Source organism: Camelus ferus, chromosome 10 (genome assembly GCF_009834535.1).
Source record: "Camelus ferus isolate YT-003-E chromosome 10, BCGSAC_Cfer_1.0, whole genome shotgun sequence".
NCBI classification, from domain to species: domain Eukaryota; kingdom Metazoa; phylum Chordata; class Mammalia; order Artiodactyla; family Camelidae; genus Camelus; species Camelus ferus.
In genome coordinates this window covers 70,084,721-70,109,762 of record NC_045705.1, presented here as the reverse complement: position 1 = coordinate 70,109,762, position 25,042 = coordinate 70,084,721, and the positions used below count along the sequence as shown (strand labels likewise).

At 57.2% G+C, this 25,042-nt stretch overlaps 1 protein-coding gene across 5 annotated transcripts in view; it reads right to left on the bottom strand.

Moving 5' to 3' along the window:
- CARS1 (cysteinyl-tRNA synthetase 1) overlaps positions 1–19,688 on the bottom strand; it is a 36,399-nt gene extending 16,711 nt beyond the window's left edge. For 3 of the 5 annotated variants that reach the window (XM_032490120.1, XM_032490121.1, XM_032490124.1), the window contains exons 1-9: positions 19,584–19,688; positions 12,964–13,209; positions 8,725–8,816; positions 7,574–7,662; positions 6,933–7,029; positions 6,352–6,450; positions 5,329–5,478; positions 788–928; positions 478–566 (exon numbers count right to left, since the gene is read on the bottom strand). In XM_032490120.1, the coding sequence (XP_032346011.1) occupies positions 478–566; positions 788–928; positions 5,329–5,478; positions 6,352–6,450; positions 6,933–7,029; positions 7,574–7,662; positions 8,725–8,816; positions 12,964–13,209; positions 19,584–19,608 (1,028 nt within the window). In that variant the 5' untranslated portion in view covers positions 19,609–19,688. Of the gene's footprint in view, positions 1–477; positions 567–787; positions 929–5,328; positions 5,479–6,351; positions 6,451–6,932; positions 7,030–7,573; positions 7,663–8,724; positions 8,817–12,963; positions 13,210–14,598; positions 14,614–19,583 lie in introns of those variants that run through there. The other 2 variants (XM_032490125.1, XM_032490122.1) reach the window with 2 other exon arrangements.
- Between the last annotated feature and the right edge of the window lie 5,354 nt (positions 19,689–25,042).

The following is a 25,042-nucleotide window of genomic DNA, read 5'->3' as shown; positions in this document are numbered from 1 at the left end:
TATGATGAGGTTATGGCCTCAACCGTGTCCCCTGAATGCCGGAGTCCTGACCCCCCCCACCTCAGAGTCTGACTGTTCTGGGAAATAGGGTCTTTACAGAGGGAATCAGGTTGAAATGAGTCCCCTGGGGTGGGTCCTAATCCAGTAGGGCTGGTGTCCTTACAGGAAGAGGAGATCAGGGCATAAGAGGAGGGGCGAGGGTACGTGGGCACAGGGACGCCATCTGCCGGCCAAGGAGAGGGGCCTGGACAGACCCTCCCTCACAACCCTGAGCCGTGGAGGCCGTGAGCCAACACACTTTTCTGGTTCAAGCTGCTGCCTCCAGCGCTTTGCGACAGGAGCCCCTGGGCTCTGCCACCCTGAGCAGCACAACCACCAGCTCCCCTGCTCCCAGCCCCGGCCCGAGAAGGAGCGCTGCTCTCCTTGGAGAACCTTCCCTTGCGCGCTGGGCGGCCCCGAGGAGGGCCTCGCGCTTACCCGTAACCATTGTCCACGATCTTCTGGACGAAGTCCACGATCTCCGGCACATACTCACTGACCCGGGTCAGGACGTCGGGAGGGAGGACCTGGAGGGACGAGAGAAGTCCGACTCTTCCTTCTGAAATGCCTGTCCCAGGGAGACACGCCCAGAAAACCAGAAAGCACCGCTGTGAGCCCAGGGCCCCTCGCCTCTCGTTTTAAACTGAATTTACTTGCAAAATGAAGATGGTCTGGACCCCATGGGGCCTGTCGGTCACTGGGGCCCTTGTTCCAAGACAGCAAGGCCAAGACAGGCGGCGGCACTTACATTCAGGGCTTCCATGTCTCTGTGGAATTCCTCCTCCCAGAACTTGGGCAGCTTGGAGAAGATGGAATTGTCAGTCACTTCACTGCCGTGCGTGGAATCTAGCCAGTCGGAAAGAAGATCCTTTGCTTCTTCCAACAACACCTGAAATAAAAAGAAACAATTTCCACACGTAGTATGACAGCTGGTGCGGCCGACCTGCGCCAGCGAAGGCCTCCCGGGGCTCAGATGCGCCGTCACAGCCGGATCCGGGTGGACTCACGAGTGAGTTCTACCAAACACTTAAGGAAAAATATACATCTGTTTTCCACAATCTCTCTCAGAGGACGGATGCTAAGAGAATTCTTCCTAACTCGTTCTATGAGCACAGCTTTCCCCTAACACCTAAACCAGACAGAGACATTACAAGAAAACCACAGACCAGTATCTCTCCCAAACATAGACATGAAATCCTTAACAGAATGTTAGCAAATTGAATCCACAAAAGCATTAAAAAAAAATCACATACCACAATCAAGTCAAATTTATCACAAGGATGCAAAGGCTGGTTCAACTTTGCAAAATCAGTGAATGTAAATCATCACATCAACGGACTAAAAAAGAAAAACCACGTGTCACATCTATAGATGCAGGAAAAGCATCTGACAAAACGCGACAGCGTTCAGGATAAAAGGTCTCAGTGAAGCAGGAAGAGAGGGGGACTTCTAAAACAAAGCTACAGAAAGCCCACAGCTGACATCAGACTGAATAGTGAGGAACCTGAAGCTTTCTCACTAAGATCAGGTAAACACGGGGATATCAAGTCCCCTCTGACCGCCCCTTTCCAGCATCATCCTGGAAGTCCTTGCTAATACGATAAGGCAAGAGAAGGGGGAAAGAAGAGACAGACCACAACAGGATTGCAAACCCATCACAAGCTGAAAGTATCATTAAGCTGAAAATGCATTTAAAACACCTAACACACCAACCATCACCGTTTAGCCTGGCCTACCTAAAACGTGCTCAGAATACACCAGCCCACAGCTGGGAAAAATCATCTGACACGAACCCTGTTTTGTAATTATGTGCTCAGCATTTCATGTAACGCACTAGTATTGTACTGACAGTGTAAAACAAAACGCTTGTCTGGGACCCGAGTAACTAAGTGTAGCAGGTATCTACTCTGGTGGTCGAGGCACTGACCGCGAGCTCCGGTTCACTGCTGGTGCCCGGCATCCCAGGAGAGTCCAGGCCCGCACACTGCTGGCCCAGGAGAAGAGTTTGAAGTACGGTTTCTACTGAATGTTTATTGCTTTTGCACCATTCTAAAGCTGAAAATCTTGTAAGTCAAACTGTTGGAGGTCGGGGACCGTCTGAACACTGGGAAAGAAGACAAAATTATACGCCAACAAGTAAGTGGAATTTGAAATAGAAAACACAACCCCATCTACACTGGCGCCCATAAAATGAAACACTTGCACGTCAGCCTTACAAAGTATGTGCGAGTGCCACAGGAGGAAAACCACAGAGCTGTGAGTCTAGAGCGGGGACAGACCCCACGTCTGCGGGAAGGAGACTCAGCACAGTCAGGTGCCGGTTCTTCCCACCTCGACCTGTACATTCAGTTTAATCCTAACCCAAGTCCTATCAAGTTTCTTTGTGGACACTAACAGACTGACCTTAAATTTTATAAGGAGAGGGAAAAGAGCCAGAGAAGCCCACACAATACTGAAGGAGAAGACCGGAGCTGGAGGACGACACTGCCTGACCTCAAGACGCACCATAAAGCTACAGCCACCAGGACACTGCGGTGCTGGGGACAGGACAAGCCAGCAGATCAGCGGAACAGAGCAGAGCCCAGGAACACGCTCAGGTACCGTCAACTGCAAGGCAACAGAGTGGAGCAAAATAACTCTTTTCAACAAACTGTGCTCGACCACTGCGCATCCAAAAGAACTGACTCAGGGAGCACAGGCTTCAGAGCACAGTGCAGCACCGAGGAGGGGAGCGCGGCAGAGCGCACGCGCAGCACGCACGAGGTCCTGGCTTCAGTCCCCAGTTCGTCCTCAACAAACAAATGAACCAACCAACCAACCAACCAACCGAATTACCTCCCTCCTCAAGAAGCAAAAAGAAACCAAAACCAAAACCAAAACCAAAACCCAACTGTAACCCTCCTAGAAGATGACACAGGAAAAAGCCTAGACGACCTAGGGTCTGGCAATGACTTCGTCCCAACAATACCGAATGTGGGACCCATGAGAGAAAGAATTGATAAGCCAGATTTATTACAATTAAAAATTTCTGCTCTGGGAAAGACACTGTCAAGAGAGCGAGAAGAGCAGCCACAGACTGGGAGAAAACACTCGCAAAAGACACATCTGGTGAGTGAGTGCTGCCCCAAATACGCAAGGAACCACTGAAACCCAACAATAAGAAAACCACCTGATTAAAAAAATGGTCCGGAGATATCAACAGACACCCGACCAAAGAAGACATATCAATGGCAAATAAAAGTCAAAAGCTGCTCCCCGTGGTAGGTCATCAGGGAAATGCAAATTGACACGGGACCTCACGCACTGTCAGAGCGGCCAGCACCGAGGGCTGCCGAGGCTCTGGGGTAGCGGCAACTCTCACCTGTCACTGGTTTGGATGCAAAGTGCAGCCACTTTGGGAGGGTGTGGCAGTTCCTTAAAAAACTACACATACTCTTCCCATGTGACCCAGCAGTCACGCTCCTTGGCATTTACCCAAAAGAGCTGCAAGTTCATGTCCACATGAAAACCTGCATGTGGATGTGTATAGAAACTTTATGTGTAATTACCAAAACTTGGAAGCCACCAAGGCGCCCTTCAGTAAGTGGATGGATAAACAAACTGTGGTCCATCCAGTCAATGGACTAAACTTTAGAGCTAAAGCGAAATGAGCTATCAAGCCCCAAAAAGACACGGAGGAACCTTAAGTTCACATCACTAAGTGGAAGAAGCCAATGTGAGGAAGGTGCGTCCTGTGTGACTCCAACTCTGTGATGCTCTGGAAATGGAAAGCTACGGAGACAGTAAGAGGACCCGTGGCTGCCCGGGCTGGGGGAGGAGGGGTGAATGAACGGAGCACAGAAGACTCTGGGCAGCGAAGCGCCTGTGCATGAGACTGACGGCAGGGACGTCACCACACGTTCGTCCAAGCCCACGGGACGCACACCTGCTCATCACAGCTCTCGGAGCAAGAACCTCATGTGCAGCGACTCTGGGCGGTAACGATGTGCAGCGGAGTTCACTGACTGCAGCCCACGTGCCAGCCTCTGGGGGAGGCTGAGGGGGATGGAGGGTGGGGGAGAGGCGCAGGGAGATCTCTGTACCTTCCTCTCAGTTTTGCTGTGAACCTGAAACTGCTCTAAAAAAATAAACTCTTTTTAAAAATTGATAAAATAGAAGATAGAACAGAGAGCAAGAGTGTCAGCATGACCAGAGCCGGGGCTCTGAAACGATCCTTCCATGCGTAATTTAAAATCCCAACGGTGCCTCGCATGGGACCCGACAAGCGGAGGCACATTCAAAACACACCTGAAGAACAAAGACAAGACGAGGCCTCCGACCTCTCCGGGCATCGCGGAGACGCCGTGATGCTCACGCGGGCAGGCAACCTGGCCGACGGAACAAGACCAGAGGCCACGTGCCAGGGGCCACCGCAGACCCCGAGGAAAGGGGGCCCTCCTGTACTTGGGGGGAGGGGGCTGGGTCCCTCCTCGCACCACTTACAAAAGCCCACTCTCGGGGGGTCAGAGATGTCGATGGGAACTGCACAACTTCAAAATCTTTGGAAGAGAATGTTGGAGGTTTTGGAGGTAACTATGCTTTACAATTTTAATGAACAGGATGTCAGTGGAACATCTGGGAAAGAAACCTCACAGCAGCCCTGTTGGTAACGTGGAAACCCAGCGCCCGGGAGAAGCAAACAGCGGGGCCCGAGGCGTCCACTCAAGTAAGGACAGCTGCCACGTGTGGCCCCCCTCAGAGGCACACCCTGCGCAGAAGCCGTCGTCCCCAAGACCCTGTTGCCCCCGACTCCTCCTCAGAGAGCTCAGGACAAGCCGAGCCAGGCCCTGCGAGGGCAGAGCAGAGGGGGCTTGGCAGGGGCCAGCTCCCTGCAGCTTCCATCCTCTTGCAGGTTCTGTAAGTGACCAGCAGGGGGCGCCGGTGCAACAGAGAAGGACCGTGGGACCCGCCCCTCCAGGTGGCTCAGGCCTGGGCACCCTCGGGCACCCCGCGCCCTCCCCAGTGTCCATGGAGGCCTTTTCACAGAGACGGAGGCCGGCCAGGGGAAGCTCAGGTTCAGCGGGGAAACCATGAACCCCACAGCCCATCCCACCTGTGCCTCTCGCTCTGCTTCCCCAGGGCTGCCGCTGAGCAGTCAGGACAGAGTCCTCTGGACACTCTAGGGGTCACTCTGAGAAGCCGGCTCCCCCCAGGCCCCCCGCCCGATTTCTCCATGGGAAGGGGGAGGGGCAGGGGCGGCTGCTGCCATGACGGGCTCCAACCCGGGCCCTGGGCCGCTCCGAGCCTCACCTGCGTGGGGCCGTCCAGCTCCTCCCCAGCCAGGCTGCGCCCCACGGCCTCCTCCAGCGGCGCAGCGGCTAGTGCCACCGCGCGTTCCAGGCGCTCCAGCATCTGCTTCTTGTCGGGGTCCGTGGTCTCGTTCAGTTTTACAGAGAAGGGCTGCCACCACAGGGAGAGGTCACCGTTAGCCACCTCCTGCCCAGTGGCACCCCAGGCCCAAGGCCGACTCCACACGCCCGAGGCCACTTTTGCCCCCGCCCGTGGGGACACAGGGGTCCAAGTCTGCACGAGGGGCGCCCTGCTCTTCCCAAGCGGCTGAGTGACCCCACAGCCTGGCCTGGGTGGTGCTGGTGCGGCCTCCGGGTCTCGATGTGAACCGGGGGTGACAGCAGAGCTCCTAAGGCCGCACTCGGGACACACAGTGTCACCCGGGACTCAGGGACTTGCCTCCACCACGAAGGCGCCACCGCCCGGGGGCCTCCCCTCGCTGGCCTAGAAGACTGCTAAGCTCTCATTTTAGCCCGATTTTTGCTTCCAGAGATAAAACTTCACAAGCACAATAGTAATTATCACTGTAATTACTAAAAACAACAAAAGGCCTTCTTCTAATCTCACTATGTAACACAACAATCTGTGACACCATTTATCCATAATGAAAATACTAAATTGGGAAGAACCAATGTCTTCAAATAATCCTGAAAATGCCCAGCACCACCGATTTAACGGGCTTGGCACAGCTTCTGCGTCTCAGTCAAGCACACATGGTTGGGCTGTGACCTCCAGGTGGATGACTGGATGCTCATCTCACCGGCTCCAGGACCAGTCCTGCACCCTCCCCTGTGGCAGGGACAGTCACCCACACTGCGCCCTGCCCGTGGGCCAGGGCAGCACTGTGACTGAGACCCCGGTGACCTTGGTGGGGCCGGCTATAGTGGCGCCCACTTGTGAAGCCCGCTGAGGACAGCTGCTGCCAACCCGAGCTGTGCGAGTGGCCAAAGGCCTGGCCTGGGGACGCGGAGTGGGTGGGCCCACCTTCAGGGCAGCGCGCACGTCCTCCAGGAGCTGTGCCGCCTGGGGCGGCTTCTGCCGGTACCGCTCAAACAGGTGGTTCTGCCGGGCCCTCTTGATGATCTGGGGGCAGAGAAGGGAGATGGGGGTTGGCTCAGCACCTGCTTCGTCCCTGCGCGGCAGTCACTTGGAGTGAGGGGTGGCCGCAGATACCAGCCGGGCCACGTCCCCCACGCGCCAGCGGTGCCTGAGCTCCACGCCTCCTGGAGCTGAGACCGTCCTGACGACCTTCCCGATGCTGGGAGACCGGCCGGCCCAGCTGTGCGCCACGCACACGATGGCACGCTGCCCAGGTCTTCCCTCCCACGCACCGCGTGTTATAACATTTATTGAACTTGGTCCCTGAGCCTGCAGGGCTCCAGCAGCACTGAAACAGCCGAGTACGCGACAACATCACCCGCAGACGGACGTGATTCACAGACTGGATTCAACGTGCATGAGGGCGCAGCCCGGGCTGGGCCTGCACGCTTCACTCACTTCCCCGACGTCACTTCCCCCTTGTGCGCCCCCGGCACTTAACCTTTCATCCTGAAAACCCCCTTTACCTTGTCATCGACGTCTGTGATGTTCATGCAGTAAAAGACGTCAAACTTGAAGTAGTCCCTCAGCACTCTTCTCAAGATATCAAAGGAGATGTAGGACCTACAGTGATGAAAAGACAAGCCTTTCCAAAGGGCACACCACGCACATGGCCTCGGCCTCGCAGTTACACACGCACAGGAGAAAGGGTGCCGTGACACCCCCGACGGCCAGCTACTCGCCCACCGCCCCCGCCCGTGACTGTCAGGGAACCAGCACCCGGCCCTCCCACCAGAGCCACAGGACAGGGTGGCCTTCAGGCTCCTGGCGACAAGTGTCTGGCCAGAGCCCAGGAGGGGGACTTTCTGGTTATCAGGATTTCTTAATGTTGCCACAGCGAGTGTGGAGTGCTCATGGAATGCAGTTTTCTTTTCTTTTCTGGGGTTTATTTTGGAGGGAGGAGGTGATCAGGTTTGTCCATTTATTTACTGGGACTGAACCCAGGGCCCCGCGCAGGCTAAACAGTCACCCTACCAAGGAGCTACACCCTCCCCACTGCTCTCAAATTTTTAATCTTAAAAACCAGAGAAGGAACGCGCGGCACTGGTTGTCGTTTCAGGCCTCAGGCCCCGGGCAGAGCCGGGTGCTGGGGGAGGGCGGGCCCTACCTGGCGTGCCCCATGTGAGACGCGTCGTAGACGGTCGGCCCGCAGCAGTACCACGTCACCCTTTTCCCATCTTGAGGAACAAACACGTCCTTTGTTAGAAACGAAGGAGGGACCGTCACCAGAAATGCAGGAGGCACCTGCGGGGCCCGCGCAGCCGTGACACGGGCACGCGGGCTTCTGTGGTTTACACGCTCAACAAGGACAGCTGAGTCTTCCTGAGGAAAGTCGTGTTTGTCTGGGGTGGGGGAGGGGAGCCCAAGGACGCTCCTGAGGCGAGTTCCACGCACCGAGGAGCCCAGGTGGCCAGGCCTCTCCCTCCCCAGGGCTCTACTCCTGTCTGGAGGCTGGTGGTCAAGGAAGCGGATGCTTCTGTTTTTGCTGGAGTCCTCCCTCTTTCACAAGATCAGCTACAGTTTCTTTATCAGGCACCCCCAGGGCTGAGCGCTGAGACTGACTGTATTCCTCCCAGAAGCAATTCCAGAGGCAGCGCTGCTGTCACAGAGGACGGGGTCCGCACTCCGGGAGGAGCCGCCTCGCGGCCAGGACCAGCCAGCGCGCAGCTGTCTTCAGGTGGTCCACCAGTCTCAGCCCAGTTCCGGGGCCGCTGTCGCCAACCAGGCCCATGAGGGGGATCCTGTCTCCTGCCTGCTTAGTGTGCTCGCTGATGGACCCCCAGTCAGCTCGTGGCTGGAGCCCTTTTCAAAATCCCTCAAGCCACTGGCCCCGCCGAGTGAGCCCCGCTCAGGGAGGAGCCGGCTCTGCCTCCTCCCCGACACCTGCTGGGCTCCCAACAGCGACCGGTCCTGCGCCTGCCGCCCTGCTCGGTTTGCCTGGGACATTCGCTGCCACCACGCGTCCCCTCTGAGAGCACGCCATCCCTGGCCTGGCTGTGGAGGGCTGCGAGCACATGTGTGCGGGCAGGGCCCCGGCCCAGCCGGGGCGCTCACTCGTGTGGGGTGTGCCGGGTGTGCCAAGTTCCAGGGCACAGCTCGGCCCCAGCCACACGGGGGACACTTGCTGACTGGCTGAGGGTCAGCAAACCAGCATTATGGACTCCGGCCTGAGCCAGTGAGCGGACCGCCGTTTGTGCTGGGTTGGGCACACGGGCTCCTACAGCGCCGGCTCCGCCCCGCCACCTGAGCCCACCTTACCTTCCTCCGGGTGAGGCTGTTGTACAGGCGGAGCTGGCATGGCTCGGACCTGGCTGGAGGGGACCACTGGGGCTGTGCCCGCCGGCCTTTACCTGCCGAAGAGAGCACAGCTGGTCACACCGCACCAGCCACTTCGCTTCCACGACAGAAGGACTGCGCTCCCAGAAACCATGCGGTTCTCCAACGGTGCCGCCGTGTCAAACGCAACTGCTTCTCTGTCCTGCCCTGCCCATCCCACTGCCCCGAACCCCACAGGGCGTGAGGAGGCCCACCACATCCACCCCAGCCCCCACCCTCTGCTGGCCCCGGGCACACGGTGCCGGACACGGCTGACTGTAGCGCAGTCCCTAACTCGGGGCTCACACCCTCCCCGGGAGGATGGCCCTCTGTGGAGGGTTCATGGGAAGTGGGACACGGGCCATCTCCAGACACAGAAGCCAGGTTAGGACAGAAAGAGCTGCTGGCTCATGGCTGCAGACAGTCAGTCAGCAGCAGCTGCAGCCCCAGCCCAGCATTCGTCAGCGAGTAGCCGGCCCGCAACTCTACTCTGGTCCCTCCTTGCCCTCCGCAACATGCAGGTGGCTCCCGCGCGCGGCTCTGGCCTAGAGCCTCACGGCTCCACACCAGTTCTTGAAGGCCTTTAGAAGTAGCCTGAGGTCTTCCCCATGCTATGCTCGGGGCTCACGGAGCCGGGCCTCCTCCAGTCACGTTCATCCGGGGCCTCTGCTCTCCCTTCCTCCTGCCGCCAGTCTCCCCTCCCAACCCCCACCCCTCCCTCGAGTCTTGGGGCTGCCCCTGCTGCTCTGGGGGCCCAGCCCACGCTGCCAGCCAGATGAAGGGCAGTCCTTCCACAGTTTGCTCCCTGAGAGCCTGAAGGAGCTAATTACCAAGGTGAGTCTTCACATCCGAAGGCATCCAGTGACGGACCAGCCTCCCCTGGCGCTGCTGCTACACCTGGAACCCAGCCATCCTCCCCCATCCTCACCCAGAGCCAGCTTTGCCTGCACTCCGCCTGCACAGCTGCAGGCGCAGGTGGACACTCTCAGCACTTCCCATCCCTGCCCCACCTCTGTGTCTGCCCTCATGAGACCCAGCACAGGGCCCCCCACCCCGAACCCACCTTGAGCGTGGCCAGCGGGTGGCCGCCCACTGCTTCCCCTGAGGAGTCACTGAGGAATCAGCCTTGGGCCTGGCCATGCACTCCCTAGAGGACACACATAACTGACCAGGGAAGGCGGGGAAGGCGGCTGCGTGTGTGTGTGCGTGTGCACTTACAGGCATGAGTGTGCAGGTGGGCGGAGGAGCGGCAGATTGGGAGGGAGACAGACAGCTACACAGGAGCCCCTGACTCTGGTAGGTGCCCGCGAACTCCCCAGTGGCCACAGACCAGAGGGGGGCAAAGCCCAAGTCCCCGCAGAGGTGAAGTGCTCCCTGAGGTCAGGTACAGCCTTGCAGGTTCACTGTCAACGCAGCAAACAGCCCTGAAGGACACTGCTGGTCCAGGATGCGCTGGCTCGCTCCGCCCTGCTACGACTCCATCCACGCCTCTCCTCACTTAGATGCTGCAGCTCCCGACACAGGGACCGAGCTGCCCCCCCGGGATGACTGGGGACAAGGGTGGGCGCTGCCCACACGCGGACGTGACCCTGACAACCATGGGGCTGGCCCTAAACCGGAGGGGCGCGGGGTTCACAGGACTGAAGGCTCATCTGAGAAGATGGTGGTGACAGGACACGGCTGAGGGTGCAGCCAGGGACCTGGCCAGGGGACACTGTCCTGGACAACAGGTCCCACTAGGTCTTTCCAGCTCACAGAGGGCCGCTCCCGCCACAAGGCCAGGAGAGTCCAAGGAAGTCAGCACACACGATTCCCATCTGCCAAAGGGAGAGACCCGGAGATGTTACCCAGGGACCCTCGGTTTGATGAGAAGGAACTGTCACCAGAGTCCCCTTCCACTGCCAACTGCCCCGGCGCCCTGGGCACTGACTGTCTCCCTGAGCCTCCCGCAGACCAACCGTGCCTGTCCGCCATCCTGGTTTCTGTCTGAAACACTGACACGCCTCCGTTCACCCAGCACACGCCATCCAGCCCCGGCCCCATCCAGGGCAGGCAGTCCCTGTGGCGAAACCAATCCCTGACCCGCGGCAACAAAACCAGAACATGAGGCTCAGAGACGCCTTGGGAACGAGGCTCCAGGAAGAGACGGAAGGAGACACACCAGCCGGCGTCCCACGAGGCTCCAGGAAGAGACAGAAGGAGACACACCAGCCGGCGTCCCCCGGGGCGTTGTGCCCACCTTGGCCTCGGGGCAGAAGCAGCACAAAGGTTCACAGCCCTAAAGACCCGCCCAGCCTCTGACAGACCCACACGTCTTCCTCAGTGAAGAGCAGGCCCTGAAGTTCCTCCCTCGGGGTACCAGTAGGGGGATGGGGCCGGCAGCAGAGGGAGCCCCGGGAAGGAGGAGCCAACTGGACTGAGCCCCGTTTGCTCTGGGCCAGGGGCACTCACACAGACACAGCGAGGCTGGAGGCCCTGAGCAGAGTGCACCCTCCCTGCAGGTCGACAAGATGGAGAGGGGGCGGGATAAGGAGCAGAGGGGCGGGGCCTCAGGCAGAGCCGTGGTCCCGCTTTCTGCATCTGAGAGGCCTCCTTGAGCTGCCAAGGGCCCTGGCCATGGGCAGATGCGGAGGCACGAGAGGCACAGGGGCACAGACTGAGGGACAGGCAGAGAGGATGGTGATGAGCTGGTCACAGGCTCCCCGGTGCTGAGGGGGTGCCCAGCAGTCGAGGGGACTTGGAAGCAGGAGCAGGACACGGAAGGAAGGCAAGTGGGGTGCTGGGGACCGAGGGGCTGGAAGAGGGGGCACTCCCGCCCGGGACAGACTTGAGAGACGTCTGAGATGGGGCAGTGATGCCAGGAGGCAGATGCTCGGACATCATCCCAGGGACGTCACCGAGGACACGGACGCAGAGTGTCTGGCCTCCACTCGCAGGCTGATCGACCTCACACCTGCCACCCAGGGTCCCTGCTGGCCTCCCAGGTGTGTAGGTGGGGAGGGGACGTGGAAGTGAAGGAGGTGGGTAACCCATCTGTGTCGTCCTGGGAGCCTGCCTTTCCCCGCAGGCCTCGAGCAGCCACACCCACCCGCAGGGCACGCTGGGGGTTGGCCAGAGACCCGTTTACCTCCTGGTGCTGCCAACCACGTGTGCCTGCTTCGTTCTCCCCACCAGTGCCCTGCTCGGAGCACCAGACAGCCCACTGCCAAGGCTCAGAACCCTGACTCCCCCGATCCCCGCCCCCGGAGGCCATGCCTTGAGAGGTGGGACCTGGGGGACAACCTGACACCTGAGCCCTTCAGAGAGAAGGCACCGGGCACCACCGACGTCAACTGGGTCACTGCCTGCACGCACAGGGAGGGGACCTCCTGCACAGCAAGACTCCCACCCGATGACAGGAAAGGGGCGTCTGCTGCAGGTGATCCAGAAAACCAGCGCCCCCCACCCCCACCCTGCCGCAGCAGACGCAGGCGCTGAAACTTCTGGCTGAAAGAATCTGAAAAAGGCCCCCGGAGGCTGCCCGGCCAGCAGGGACCACTGAGGTGGCATGTGGCAGCCTCTGGCTGAAGGGGGCGCAGGCCCGAAGCCCCCCAAGAGGAAACCCAGCTGCTCGAGGGCATCAGCGATTATGGGAGAAGCACCTCGACTTGTCAAAGAGAGACACCCAGGCACCGAGCCCCGGGACTTTGAGAGGTACCCCCAAAGTAGCCAGGGCCAGGCCGCCACAGGCGCACGTGACTGCTCTTCTCTCAAAGCCCAGAAACACCCTCTTTCTGGTTTCCAAAAAGTTCATGTTAATGAGGACTGCTTCAGGACTCAACAATTCTAAATCTGGTGGACACATGCCCTGCCATCTGAGGGAAAGAAAAAGAAAAAGAAGCAAAGCAAATTCAGGTCACAAAAGGAATGAGCTGAACACCAAGGCCAGTTCTCTGGGCAGCGAACACCCCTGGCAGCTCTGCACCCGCCCCCAACCCAGCCAGCTTCTCTGGGTCTCATCCTAACCTCCACTCGGGAGACGCTGGCCGGCCCACCAGGCTGCGTGCTCACATGCTGGACGGGAGCCAGCCCCGTGGTCTCCTCCGGGGCACTGCTGCCCACCAGGCCATGCACCTATGGGGCCCTGATGGAGGAGGCCCTGACCGTGGCAGGGCCACTGTGGGGAGCAGTTCTGCTACTCACTTGCTTGAAGCCCACAGGGCTGGCCTGTGGCGTGGGGGCCCAGGATCGCCTGTATGTGCCTGAACCACCGAGCCACGTGGAAGAGCTGTGCGTCGGCGGGAGGGGCCGAGAGCTGCCTGAATGCGTCCAGGTCCGCCTGGGACAGGCAGTACCCCCGGACATAGCTACGCGTGCTGAGATGCTCGTTCAGGGCCCGCACCCTGGCTGCCTCGTCACTAATGCTCAGGATGGACCTGTAGTCGGGAGCTGCAAAGACAGAGGCACGTGGGTCAGTGTGGATGGAGGCCTGGGGTAGTCCAGAATGACACGGGGACCAGGGTCACCTTTCTCGGATGGGATATGTCCAGAATAGGCAACTCAACTAAGAACGCAGACCAGTGGGTGCCCAGGGCTGTGGGGGGCGGGGAGCGACTGCCTATGGGGCTCCGGGGTAGGGCGATGAAAACAGTTCGGAACTCAACAGAGATGGTGACTGCACAATATTGTCACTGCATCAAGTGCCACCAAAATGCTCACTTTAAAATGGTTCATTTTGAGGAGGAGGAGGGTAGAGCTCAGTGGTAGAGCACGTGCTTATATGCACGAGGTCCTGGGTTCAATCCCCAGTACCTCCAGTTAAAAAAGGAAAAAGAAAATGGTTCATTTTATGTTTGGTGGTTTTCACCTCAGTTGAGGAGGAACACACCCGCCCCCTGAGCACTGGTCTGCCTCCCTCCCAGAGCCAGGAGGCTGGAGCTGACCAGTCCCCAGGTGGGCGACGGGGGCGGGGTGGGGGAACTGCAGAACGCTCCGTCCACCTCTGTCTACACCCGGCACCAGGCTGGCTGCAAGCAGCCAAGGCTGAGCTCCGAGGAGGACTGCAGCCCCTCAGCCCCCTGCCTGGAGACCCAACATTCCGCCCACACCTGGCCCAGGCCCCGCCCCCTTTCCGGGGGCAGTTACCGAGGACAACTGTCACTGTCTATCTCAGGGACATGAGGCCACTCCCCTGCCATGGAATCATCAGGAAACATGGGTCCTTGGATCCCCTCTGAGACAGTGAAAGAGGACAGGCGGGCCTGGGCCCCCTGCTCTCCTTTGAGGGGTTCACCTCGGGCCCCCGCCTCACGGCTTCAGTGGAAACAAACAGGACGGTCTCTTCCCGCAAAGTGAAATCCCCAGAGGAGGCAGCAGCTGCCAAGGGGGCCCCGAGCACCGGGAAAACCTAACTCTACACAGACTCCTTGGCAGCAGCTTCCTTCCAGGTAATGTCTGCATCACTGGCATGGTCCCAGCAGCCCTGTCACTGTCAGGACCTGGGAAGCCATCTCCTTTCTCATGAGGGAGAAAATGAAGTTCACGGAAGGTCATCAGGGACCTGCCAGAGGTGTGGGCAGAGCTGAGGGGTGGGCCACGTCCCGGTAGGGGCTCTCAGACTGCCCTCGGGAAGCGGTTCTCCTGACAGGGACCCTCCGAATCCCCACACCCGTCTCAGGCATCTCTGGTGCAGCCACCTGTGCCCGGACCGAGCGGGCGGGAGGCAGGGGGACCAGGCAGAGGTGACAGCCCTGCTCTGAGAAGCTGCGTGGACTTCCACGCCCCCTGCCCTCACCCCAAGAACAGCACCTGGACGCACAGACTGCCCCGGGGACTCACCAGACCCTGCCCGCGACCCTCCGGGGTGAGCGCGCTCACGGGGGAGGGGTGTGGGGGGTTCCCTCCTTTTTCTTCTGCTCACATGTTGCACAAGCGTGTTATTTGTATGAGAAAGATGTGTCAAACTTCCCAGCAACAGCGTGGCTTTCAGGCGCTAATGGAGTAGTTCAGGGGGCTTTGGGGGCAGCGGGGTCTGCACCCCTCACTGCTGGCAGCTCCCCGCCGGTGCCGAGATCCGCTCGGGCTCCTCCCCTCGTGGGGAAAACACGCACACAACATGGTCATCTTCAGGAAAGCCGTGTCCCTGGATCCCCTCTGAGCCAGGGAAGGAGACGGTAAAGATGTGGCCATCAGGGACATCGCACTTGCCAACTGTGTGCCACACGCTGGGCTCACAGCCAGTGCCACCCGCTTGTCATCATCATCATTACGACCACTGCTGTGTTGTTAGTATCATCATCATCATCGTTGCCCCGGAGGAGGTTACCCAGGGATCAGGCACAGTTAAAATGCCCAGTCTGGGGCAGGAGGGGCAGTGCCCAGTCAGGGGACGGGCTCCCAGGCTGCAGGGCGGAGGTGGACAGTCCCCGGGGTGAAGGCGGCAGCTGCGTTCAAGTGGATGTTGAGGACACAGATTAAACGCAGGTCAGCTCTCAAGTGCCGTGGTTGTGCGCCAGACCGCGGTCTGCCTGTCAGCCTGTGATGCCCAGAGGTGAGAGGCTCTGGGACAGGGGACCCCTCAACACGGAGCCTCATGCACCCACATGCAGACAGCAAACTCCAGTGCACAGCCACGGCCAGGCCACCTGCGGTTCCACTCAGAAACACACCGCAGGAGACACACATTCTGCCTGCGGAACACATGCACCGATACCACAGTTTAGAAAGCCAAAGTCCTTATGACAAGTTTACAAACTACACAAATGCAGGAACCAGGTGATAAGCAGGCAGATAAGGAGCCAAAGCCACACCAAGGGAGCCGCAGTCGAGATGTGAGTCCACCAGCCATCACCTCCCCAGCCCCTTCCCGTCAGCACTGACACCTGCTCTCCGCCTACCTCCTCCCTTCCGCCTCCTCCTCCCCATCCAGTCAGCTCATGCTGCCCTCATGCTACCAGCTCAGGCGTGCTCCAGCTCAGAGGTGCTCCATGGCGAGGGCAGCATGGGGAGCTCCTGGAAGCACATGTTCAGGCCCAGCTGAGACCTTTGTAATTGGAACCTGAAGGTGGCCAGCTCCCCATGGGCCCATGCCCTGCACCAGGGCTCGCAGACCTCAGCGTGCGGACCCCGTCACTGCAGGTCCGCCTGTCTACCAAGCTCCCAGGCCGGGTCTGTTTCCATTCCAAAGACCAGCCTGGGCTCAGCGGAGGTCTGCACCCCTCCCTTGCTTCCTGGCCACGTGCACCCCTGCTCTCTGACACCTGGCACCAATGCCACCCACTCCAGGAACCGAGGCGCCCCTCCCACCAGCCAAAGTCCCCTCAGCGCTCTCCAGCCCCCACCTCTCTCCTGTGTGCCAGCCCTGAAGTCCAGCTGCTACTTGGCCACGGGCTGTTCCCCAGCATCACGTCTCACTCCCAAACACGGGTACAATTCCAGGGAATGGCAGGGCCACCTTTCCCGCCAGGTCTGAAGCTGGCCACCTCTGATTCTCACTCCTCAGGGCAAACCCAGCAGTGAGCCTGGTCCTCCCAAGCCGCCAGCTTCTCCTGTCCCCGCTGCCACTCCGGTCACCACTGTCTTGGGTGTTCCTGGTGTCCCTGCCTCAGTCCACATGGGGGAGGGGGCAGATAACCTTCCAAAACCCAAATTCCAACAAGGCACTCAGAGCCCTTGCAGACCCCTCCCCATGGCCCATTCCCAGCCCTGCCGCCCTCTGGCCTCATTGGAACTTGATGGAAAGCAAGGCAGCAGGCTCTGGCCCTCAGGTCTCAGGGCACGCAGTGCTCTGTGCCAGGAGCCCCACTCCTGCTCTTGCTCTGGGCTCAGCTTCCAGCCCCTCTTGGGAGCCTCCTGCCCCACGCCGTGGCCGGGCCCTTCCTCAGGAGCAGGATGCAGGGGGCTCCCAAGACCCAGGCCCTCCATCTCCAGGCTCTGGGACTGAGCATGGCCAGCAGATTGATGCCCGGAGAGCTGCCCACATGTGTCCCTGCCCTCCATCCTGCCAGAGTGACAGACAGCTGGCACAGGAGGATGTGGCCAATGATGGAGCCACAGAGGGGAGGGGCCCGGCCTCTGAACCACCTCCCTGGACGCAGCCTACCAGCAGCACGTGAGGTGGGAAATGACCCAGAGAGGAACGGCCCAGCCACCCTCAGAGGCTCTGGGTTCTGTGCACCACCCACCCCGTCCCCGCTGGATGGAAAGTCCGGGGAGGCTGAGACACCCCACCGCTGTCCCTCCAGGACCTGGCAGAGCTGATGCTGAAGCCCATTTACTGAATAAACAGAACGTGACAGATCTTCTCAGGGACACTGGAAACACTGTAACCTCCACCCCGAGGGCACAATCTCTCACAACTCTTAACAAAGTCAATACCGGGGAACCTGAGTTCATACATGAGCCAGTATCTGTGGTCTATAAATAGGTCCATTTCATTTTTCTGTGGGAGACACAGGAAGTATCAGCTCCACCCTGTGGTCTGCCTGGACCCGCTCTGGAACTGGGGCGCTTAGTGTCACTCTGACCAGTTATCAGAGGCCGCACGGTATAGTCTAGGCCCCTTCTGCAGCCACACAGGCTCTGGCTAGCTGTGTGACCTTGGACAAATCACTTAACTTCTCTGAATCTCAGGATTCTTGCCTGGACAGGAAGATAAGGGCAGTATCGACCACAAAGGGTTGCTTTGAGGATTACAGGCCCTCGCAGATGTATTTAGACCAGAGCCTGGCACAGATTCATGCTGAGAAAAATGCCAGCTGTATGATTATCACGAAGGACTTTTGAATTAGACTCTATAAAAAATGAAACCGCAAGTCTGACCTAACATGCGCCCACTGCAGAGAGCCCCAATCTGCAGGGGAAGGCCTCTGAGATGAACTCCATCCACCCTGGGGTCCCCAGACTCCACACTCATCTCTCTAAGACAACCCAAACTTGGAACAGGTCACATGACTTCAAGCTCCAAAGAAGCTGTAGCCCCACTGGCATCGCAGGGGACCAAACAGGTGTTCTGAATCAACTTAAGGAAGATGATGTGAAGTGAAAAGGACTTTCTTCATGAGGGCCTCCTTGGAAAGTCTGGGAAGGTGCTCACTTTCCAGGAATCCAAACTCGAGAGTAAAAAGCATTCAGCAACTGGAAACCAGGAATATCCAGAATGGTTCTGTGACGCCTTTACCGCTTCACTGTACCTCCTGTTTCCTCGGGATGGCCACAGGTTCTGGCCTTTGGGGGGGCCCTAGGGACAGTGTGTATTGGGGTAGAGGGAGGGAGCAGCAGCAGTGAAGCCAGAGCAGGCGGGCTATGCCCTGGTGCAGAGTGCAGGCTAGGAGATGTCCTCCTAAATTTGAGGACTAGGAAAATCTGTCAGCTGCCCAGACATCCTGAGGGGTGCATCCTAACCCACATACCAAGCTCCAAAAACAGGCCAATTCTTACCAAGGCTCTGAAAACCTCAAGTTCTGAAGCACTTTAAAAATCCAAAACATAAAAACCTAAGATGTCATCTATGTCCACAAATGAACCCAAAACACACTTCCATAAAAAAAAAAAAAGGAAGCAAGAAAAAGAAAAAAACCCCAAAGGCTCCGCTTTCAAGCCTGACACAGTGCCTATTCCATCCCTATCCTAAATCCTCTATCCCTCCCGACCCCTCGAACCCCCACGACACCCTCTGAGCTGGGGCATGCTACCCCGCTGGAGGGAAGGAAGGGGCAAATCTGGGACCCCAGTGGGCTGTCAACCACACTGCTATTTCACCGGAGTCTAGGTGGACTTCTGAGGGCCTGGTTCCGTGGTGGGGGTAGGGGGCCCGGAGTCGGTGCTGCAATCCAGGCACACCTGTCAGGGGGACTGTGGGGGTGCCTGGCAGGTAGGTACCGGTGTGTGACAGCAGCCCTGTCATCAGGGGGCTCCTACGTCACTGGGTTACCCAGGCAGTCAGAGCTCCCCATCTGGAACCCCAGTAGCATGGGGGACCAGCGGGTGCCAAGGAAGCCTGTGCAGCCCACAGGGCACAGCCAGGAGAATGAAAGCCATACACTGAGAGTTCTTCCTGCACAAAGTTTGCTCCAGAATTAAGAATTTCGGGACAACCACCGGTCTGTCTGGCACCTAAAACCTTGCTTGAGGGAGGGTGAGGAAAGACTCCTTGGAGTCTGCCTGTGGGCGGCTTGTCTACCGGCTGGTGACATGAGTGACCCGGGTGGGCAGAGCCAGAGTTGCTCCCGGAAACTCCCAGGCGGTAATAAAGTGGGGCAATAACGCTCTGAACAGGCAGCTCCCAATGGCTACTGTTCGCGGCCGCAGATGAAAGCCTTCGTAAAACCCCAAGCCTTTCATGTGTGTGCGCGTACCCCCGCTTCCTCGGCCCCATTTTCCTAAATGCCAACCTCATGCGCCCTCCGCCCACCCAGGGTGCTGCCCGGGCTGGGAGGAACCCAAAACAACCCTCGGGCTGTGGCTGTCCCGACTCTGGGGCGCGGGAGGGGGCGAGGTCTGGACCAGGGACCGGCGCGGGAAACGCAGGGCCGCCTTCCGGGGTTGGGGCGCAAGACAACCAGGGCACAACCCAAGGAGGTGGCTGAGGCTGAGGAGCGGGTGGCCTCAGCAGAGGCGGGTCGGGCCGGGTACCCGCGGGGATGGAGGAGCGGAGCCCGGCCGAAGGGACCCGGGGGTCGCGCGCATGCCTCGCCCTCTGCCAGTCCCGCTACCCGCCCCCTCGGGGACCTGGCTCCCCTCAGATCCGGGTCGCCTCTCCGCTCCGGGAACCCGCGCCCCTCAGGCCCGGGGCCGCCCCCGCCCGCCCCGCCACGCGCACTCACCCTGCTCCGCGGAGGAACCTGCCATCGTTGGAATCCCGCACCGGCGACCACGGCGACAGCTTCCCAGAATCTGATGCAACCATCGTCCCGGAAGTCCCGCCTCGCGCCCGGCCCGCCTTCCGGGACACGCCCGGTCGCTAGGCAACCGCGGCGGGCTCGGGACGCCGCCGGCCAGGAGCATGCTGGGAGTTGTGGTTCTTACTGCGCTGCTTCCCGGGCTTAGGAGCATCGCAGGGGCCAGCGTTCTGTGTACGGAACCGGGACCAGGCCCGGGTCCAGCCCGGGCACGGGGCTCCGGGTGGAGGTCGCAGCCTCACCGCGGGGAGACGGGCCTGAAAGGCCGATCATCTCATGCCTGGGTGTTGAAGTTAGCACTGCACCAAGTGCTGTGGCCACCAGCTCCAGCCTCCCAGGGTCCAGGAGGGAGGACCAGTAGGACAGAGGCTTAGAGAGGGGACTGGGGATGGGTGGGAAGTGCATTCTGTGCGGAGGGGACTGTCCTGCAAATGAACCCAACAGAGAGCACGCCACTGAGAAGTTCAGCATGACCACGGGACATGCTGGAACAGCCCTGGTGAGAGATGGGGCTTGGGGCACGGGCGAGGGCTGGCTCTCCTGGAAGCATCTTGTAAACAAAGTCAAAAATGGCAGGTGGGGAGGGTATAGCTCAGTGGTAGAGCGCATGCTTAACATGCAGAAGGTCCTGGGTTCAATCTCCAGTACCTACCTATAAATAAATAAACCTAACTACCTTCCCCACCAAAAGAAAGAATGGCAGAGATCCACAGGAGAGTTTAGACAGGGGTGGGCATGGCTGGATTTCTGCTTTAAACACGGGAGGCAGCAGGCGCTGGGATGTGGGGGGATAAGGGAGCTGTGGGGCTGGAGATGACACCCCAGTTTCTGGACTGAGGGAGACTGACTGGTGGCTGTGGCATTTACTTCAATGATGAACTTGAAGTTGAAGATGTGCTGGGTGAAAGTAGGCAGCTGATTTGTGTTTCCAGGACTGTTGATGTTGGGTAGGAAAGAGGGGGCAGTGTAGGGCTCACATTCTGAGCTCAACCATGGATGGAGACCCTGGAGACACCACAAACCAGAAGGAGTAGAGGCTTCTCAGGCCTTAAATCTCCGTTTCAGAGCCCCTCACCCCACAGTACATTGTTGTGACCCATGCTTTATTCTGTGCAAGACACCACCTCCCAGGGACATCGCACTCAAGGTTCTGCACTCACAGGGAATGGGAAGAAATGCCATTTAGGATAGAAATTCTATCAGGAAAGGAAAAGTTATAAAACCGTGTATTGCTGTATTGTACAATCTTTTGGCAAAAGAGTACCTTTGGCATTAATACTTTGAAAAGCTTAAGGTATTTCTCCAGAGAATTATGCTAAATGGAAGAAAAAACCCTCAAGACATTACATACTGTATGATTCTAGTCATTTAACATGTTGAAACAGCAAAATCATAAAAAGAAAGGACTAGTGAACAGCAGAAGTGAACACAGGAAGAAGGTGGGTGTGACTATAAAAGGACCCAGTGATGATGGAGACGTTCTGTGTACTGACTGTCGATGCCAATACTCGGGCTGTGTGTGACTTTGTACCACAATTTTCACAAAACTTTATAATTTCAGGAACTGGGTAAAGGAGAAGGAGATCTCTCTATATATATATTTGAGGGGGGTGGTAATTAGGTTTATGTATTTTTTTAGTGGACACACTGAGGATTGAACCCAGGATCTCATGTATGCTTGGCAGGCTCTCTACCACTAAGCTATCCCCTCCCCTCTCTATATTATTTCTTCCAGCTGCTTGTAAATATATGATTATCTCAAAATAAAAAGTTTATAGTGATATCTATTCCTTACAATATAAATAGTTGAACGTACTTAAAAATGGTCTTTGTGACTGTCACCATGACTGACCCGTGGCTTGTCCTTCCTGGTTTAGAAAGGTGGGACTTAGTCAAATTCCAGTCTTATCCTCAGTTAGAGGAGCTGAAGGGTAGTCTGAGATTTTTTTTCTTCTTTTTTATTGTAGTGTAGTTGATTTACCATGTTGTGTTAGTTTCACGTGTATGGCGGTTATATATATATACCTGAATATATATATTCTTTTTCAGATTCTTTTCTATTATAGGTTATTACAAAATATTGAACCCAGTTCCCTGTGCTATATACAAAGTACGATCTTGTTGTATATCTGTTTCATATAGAGTAGTTTGTATCTGCTAATCCCAAACTCCTAATTTAAACCTCCTTCCCTCTTTGGTAACCATAAGTTTGTTTTCAATGGCTGTGAGTCTGTTTCTGTTCTGTAAATAAGTTCATTTGTGTTCTATTTTATATTCCACAAATAAGTGATACCATATGATATTTGTCTTTCTCTGTCTGACTGACTTCACTTCTTATGATAATCTCTAGGTCTGTCCATGTTGCTGCAAATGGCATTGTTTCATTCTTTTCATGGCTGAGTAGTATTCCACTGAATATATGTACATTTTCTTTATCCAGTCATGTGTCCATGGACATTTATTTTGCTTCCATGTCTTGGCTATTGTAAATAGTGGTGCCATGAACATTGGCGTGCATGCGTCTTTTCAAATTAGAGTTTACTCAGGATATATGCTCAGGATCGGGATTGCTCATTAATAGGGTAACTGTATTTTCAGTTTTTTTAAGGAACTGCCATACTGTTTTCCATCATGGCTGCACCAAATTATATTCCCACCAACAGTGTAGGAAGGTTCCTTTTTCTTCACACCCTCCCCAGCATGTATTATTTGTAGACATTTTCATGATGGCCCTTCTGACCATTGTGAGGTGATACCTCATTGTGGGTTTGATTTGCATTTCTCTGTAATTAGCAATGTGGAGCATCTTTTCATGTGCCTATTGGCCATCTGTATGTCTTCTCTGGAGAAATGTTTATTTAGGGCTTCTGCCTATTTTCTGATTGGATAGTCAGGTCCCAGTGTGAGCCAGGTGTGACTCATGTCTGTGACTGCTCAAAGTGGCCCGTGGGTTTCCTGTCATCGACTTGCTCATACATATTTATGGGGCACCTGGTCAGTGCCACGCCCGGTTCTAGGTCATGGAGACATCACAGTGACCTGAGATCAAGGAGATGGTAGGGGCAGAAAGACAACAACCAAACCCTCCTGGCCTCGGCGCCTGGGGAGAGCGTCCGAGAAACGTGAGCCCGGGAATGCCACCTCTGCCACACTGGCCACAGCTCACGCCCCGGACTCACCCGCCCCAGCGCAGAAGCACTTCTGCTTGCATGCGGAACTACCCGCCACCCCACTGGAGGATGTATATGCAGTCTCTCTGGATAAGGGCCACAGCTCCATCGGGATTCAAGAAGTTTCCAATGGGATCAGAACGGGGAAAGCAGCTCCGATCCTGTCCATGCAGGATCATGCTTAATGGAACAATCCTGTGCTAAAAAAGGGTTTATCTGGGTGTCTCTGCCTGCCCACCCAAGATAATGTCAGCAACCAGTTTGTTTACAATATTTTGCAAATATGCATCCTATAGAGGGCAGCCATGAGCTTGAAACTAGAAACATCCTTCCCCAGCTCAGTCCTCCCCCTGCGGGCCAGCTTCTGAGCCTCTTCCAAATTTCCTGGATGTCTGGGTTCCCTTATCACGTCATTTTCATCAAGTCCGATAAACCCCATAGACATCTTCCAGTTACTTTCTGGAGCCTTATGTACAAATTCATAGCAGATCCTATTGGTGGCCGAAAAAAATAAAAACAAAAAAAGGAAGGGTGTTTACACTTCTGGGCGGCGCGTGTAGCATCCTCCGTAACTGCTCCCGGGGCTGCCTCCTAGAGGAGTTTCCATCTTCCCCAGGGCCTGGGGACCAGGCGGCACATCATGGGCCAGGATGTGGGGGGCCAGCTCAGATGATTCCTCAGGAGGATCCAGGTCCAGGGACCAGGAGACCAAAGTCTGGCCATGACCTGCCGTGTCTCCTGACACATCTGATGCTCATTCATTCCAGGAGACCATGAGCCAGAGAGAAGGAGCCAAGGACCCCGGGAACATCAGAAGCCCCGTGGGAGGAGCGTCTGCTGGGCTCGGCCCTGCTGCCCCTGGGTCGGGCCGAGAGGGCCTGGGGGGTTAGGCCTCCCGCCCAGCCTCGCCCACTGTGACCTCATCTTAACAGAGGACATCTGCATGTGGGACAGGCACATCCCATCTCCGAGCACGGCCCACTCTGAGGCGTGGGAGCTAGGACCTGCACATATGGCTTTGGGAGCACGTCATCCCATCTGCAAGGGGTGTTTGGCCTGAAGTCCCCAAGGACCCCCATGGGAGCAGCGAGCCCGCACAGGTGGCAGCGAGGCTGAGCGGGTCCTGAAGGAGCGTTTGGTCTCCAAACACGGGTCGTGCAGACCCCTGCAGGTGCTGATTTCCACCCTGGACGTGACCCTGAGCTCTGCTGCTCAGACCCTCCGAATGACTAAGGCCCGAGGTCTCTGGTGGTGGGGACACTGGGGCAGCTGCTGAGCAGTCAGGCAAGGACAGAGATTCAGGAAGAGGTCCAGGTGTGGGCGTGGCTGGAGTGGGAGAGCCCTGGCTGCTTCTAGACCCCGCCCCGTCACCTGGGCAGGGCTGGTGCTTCTACTGGGTCTGTGATGGTGCCGGTTTCCCCTGGAGCCCATCTTGAGGATTCTGGTTAGGACCTGCCATGGCAAAGCCACTTCCCACCCCACAGGAGATCCAAAGGAACTGAGAGCACGGGGGTGGGTGGAGCTCAGTGTTCGAGCAGGCTTGGCATGCACGAGGTCCTGGGTTCAATCCCCAGCACCTCCATTAAAAGAAAAAGAATTGAAAACAGGATCTTGAAGAGAGATTTGCACCCCCATGTTCACAGCAGCATTATTCACAACAGCTGAAGGGTGGAAAGAGCCTAAGTGCTGGTCGACAATGAATGGAGAAACTTGATGTGATCCATCCCGAAAATGGAAGGTTATTCAGCCTTAAAAACAAAGGACATTTTGACACGGGCTACAGCATGATGAATCTTCAGGACATGATGCTCAGTGAAAGAAGCCAGTCACAAAAGGACAGATACTGTCTGATCCCACTCGCATGAGGTCTCCAGAGGCGTCACATTCACAGAAACAGAAAGTAGGATGGTGGAGGGGGGGCCAGGGGCTGGGGGAGGAGAAAGAGGGGAGGACAAAGAGGGGGTTAGTGTTACAGGGGACAGAGTTTCTGCTGGGGAAGAAGGAGAGGTTCTGGAGGTGGATGGTGGTGATGGCTGAATGATGTGATTACACTAAATGCTGTAGGACTGTGCAGTTAAAAATGGTGAAGATGGGAAATGTTATGTTACGTGTACTTTACCTCAATAAAAGGAAAACCATGAAAAGCAGACAAACCACAAACCTAGGCAGAGCATTATCTGTCCCTTACCTTCCCACCACCCAGAGTCTGGAAGG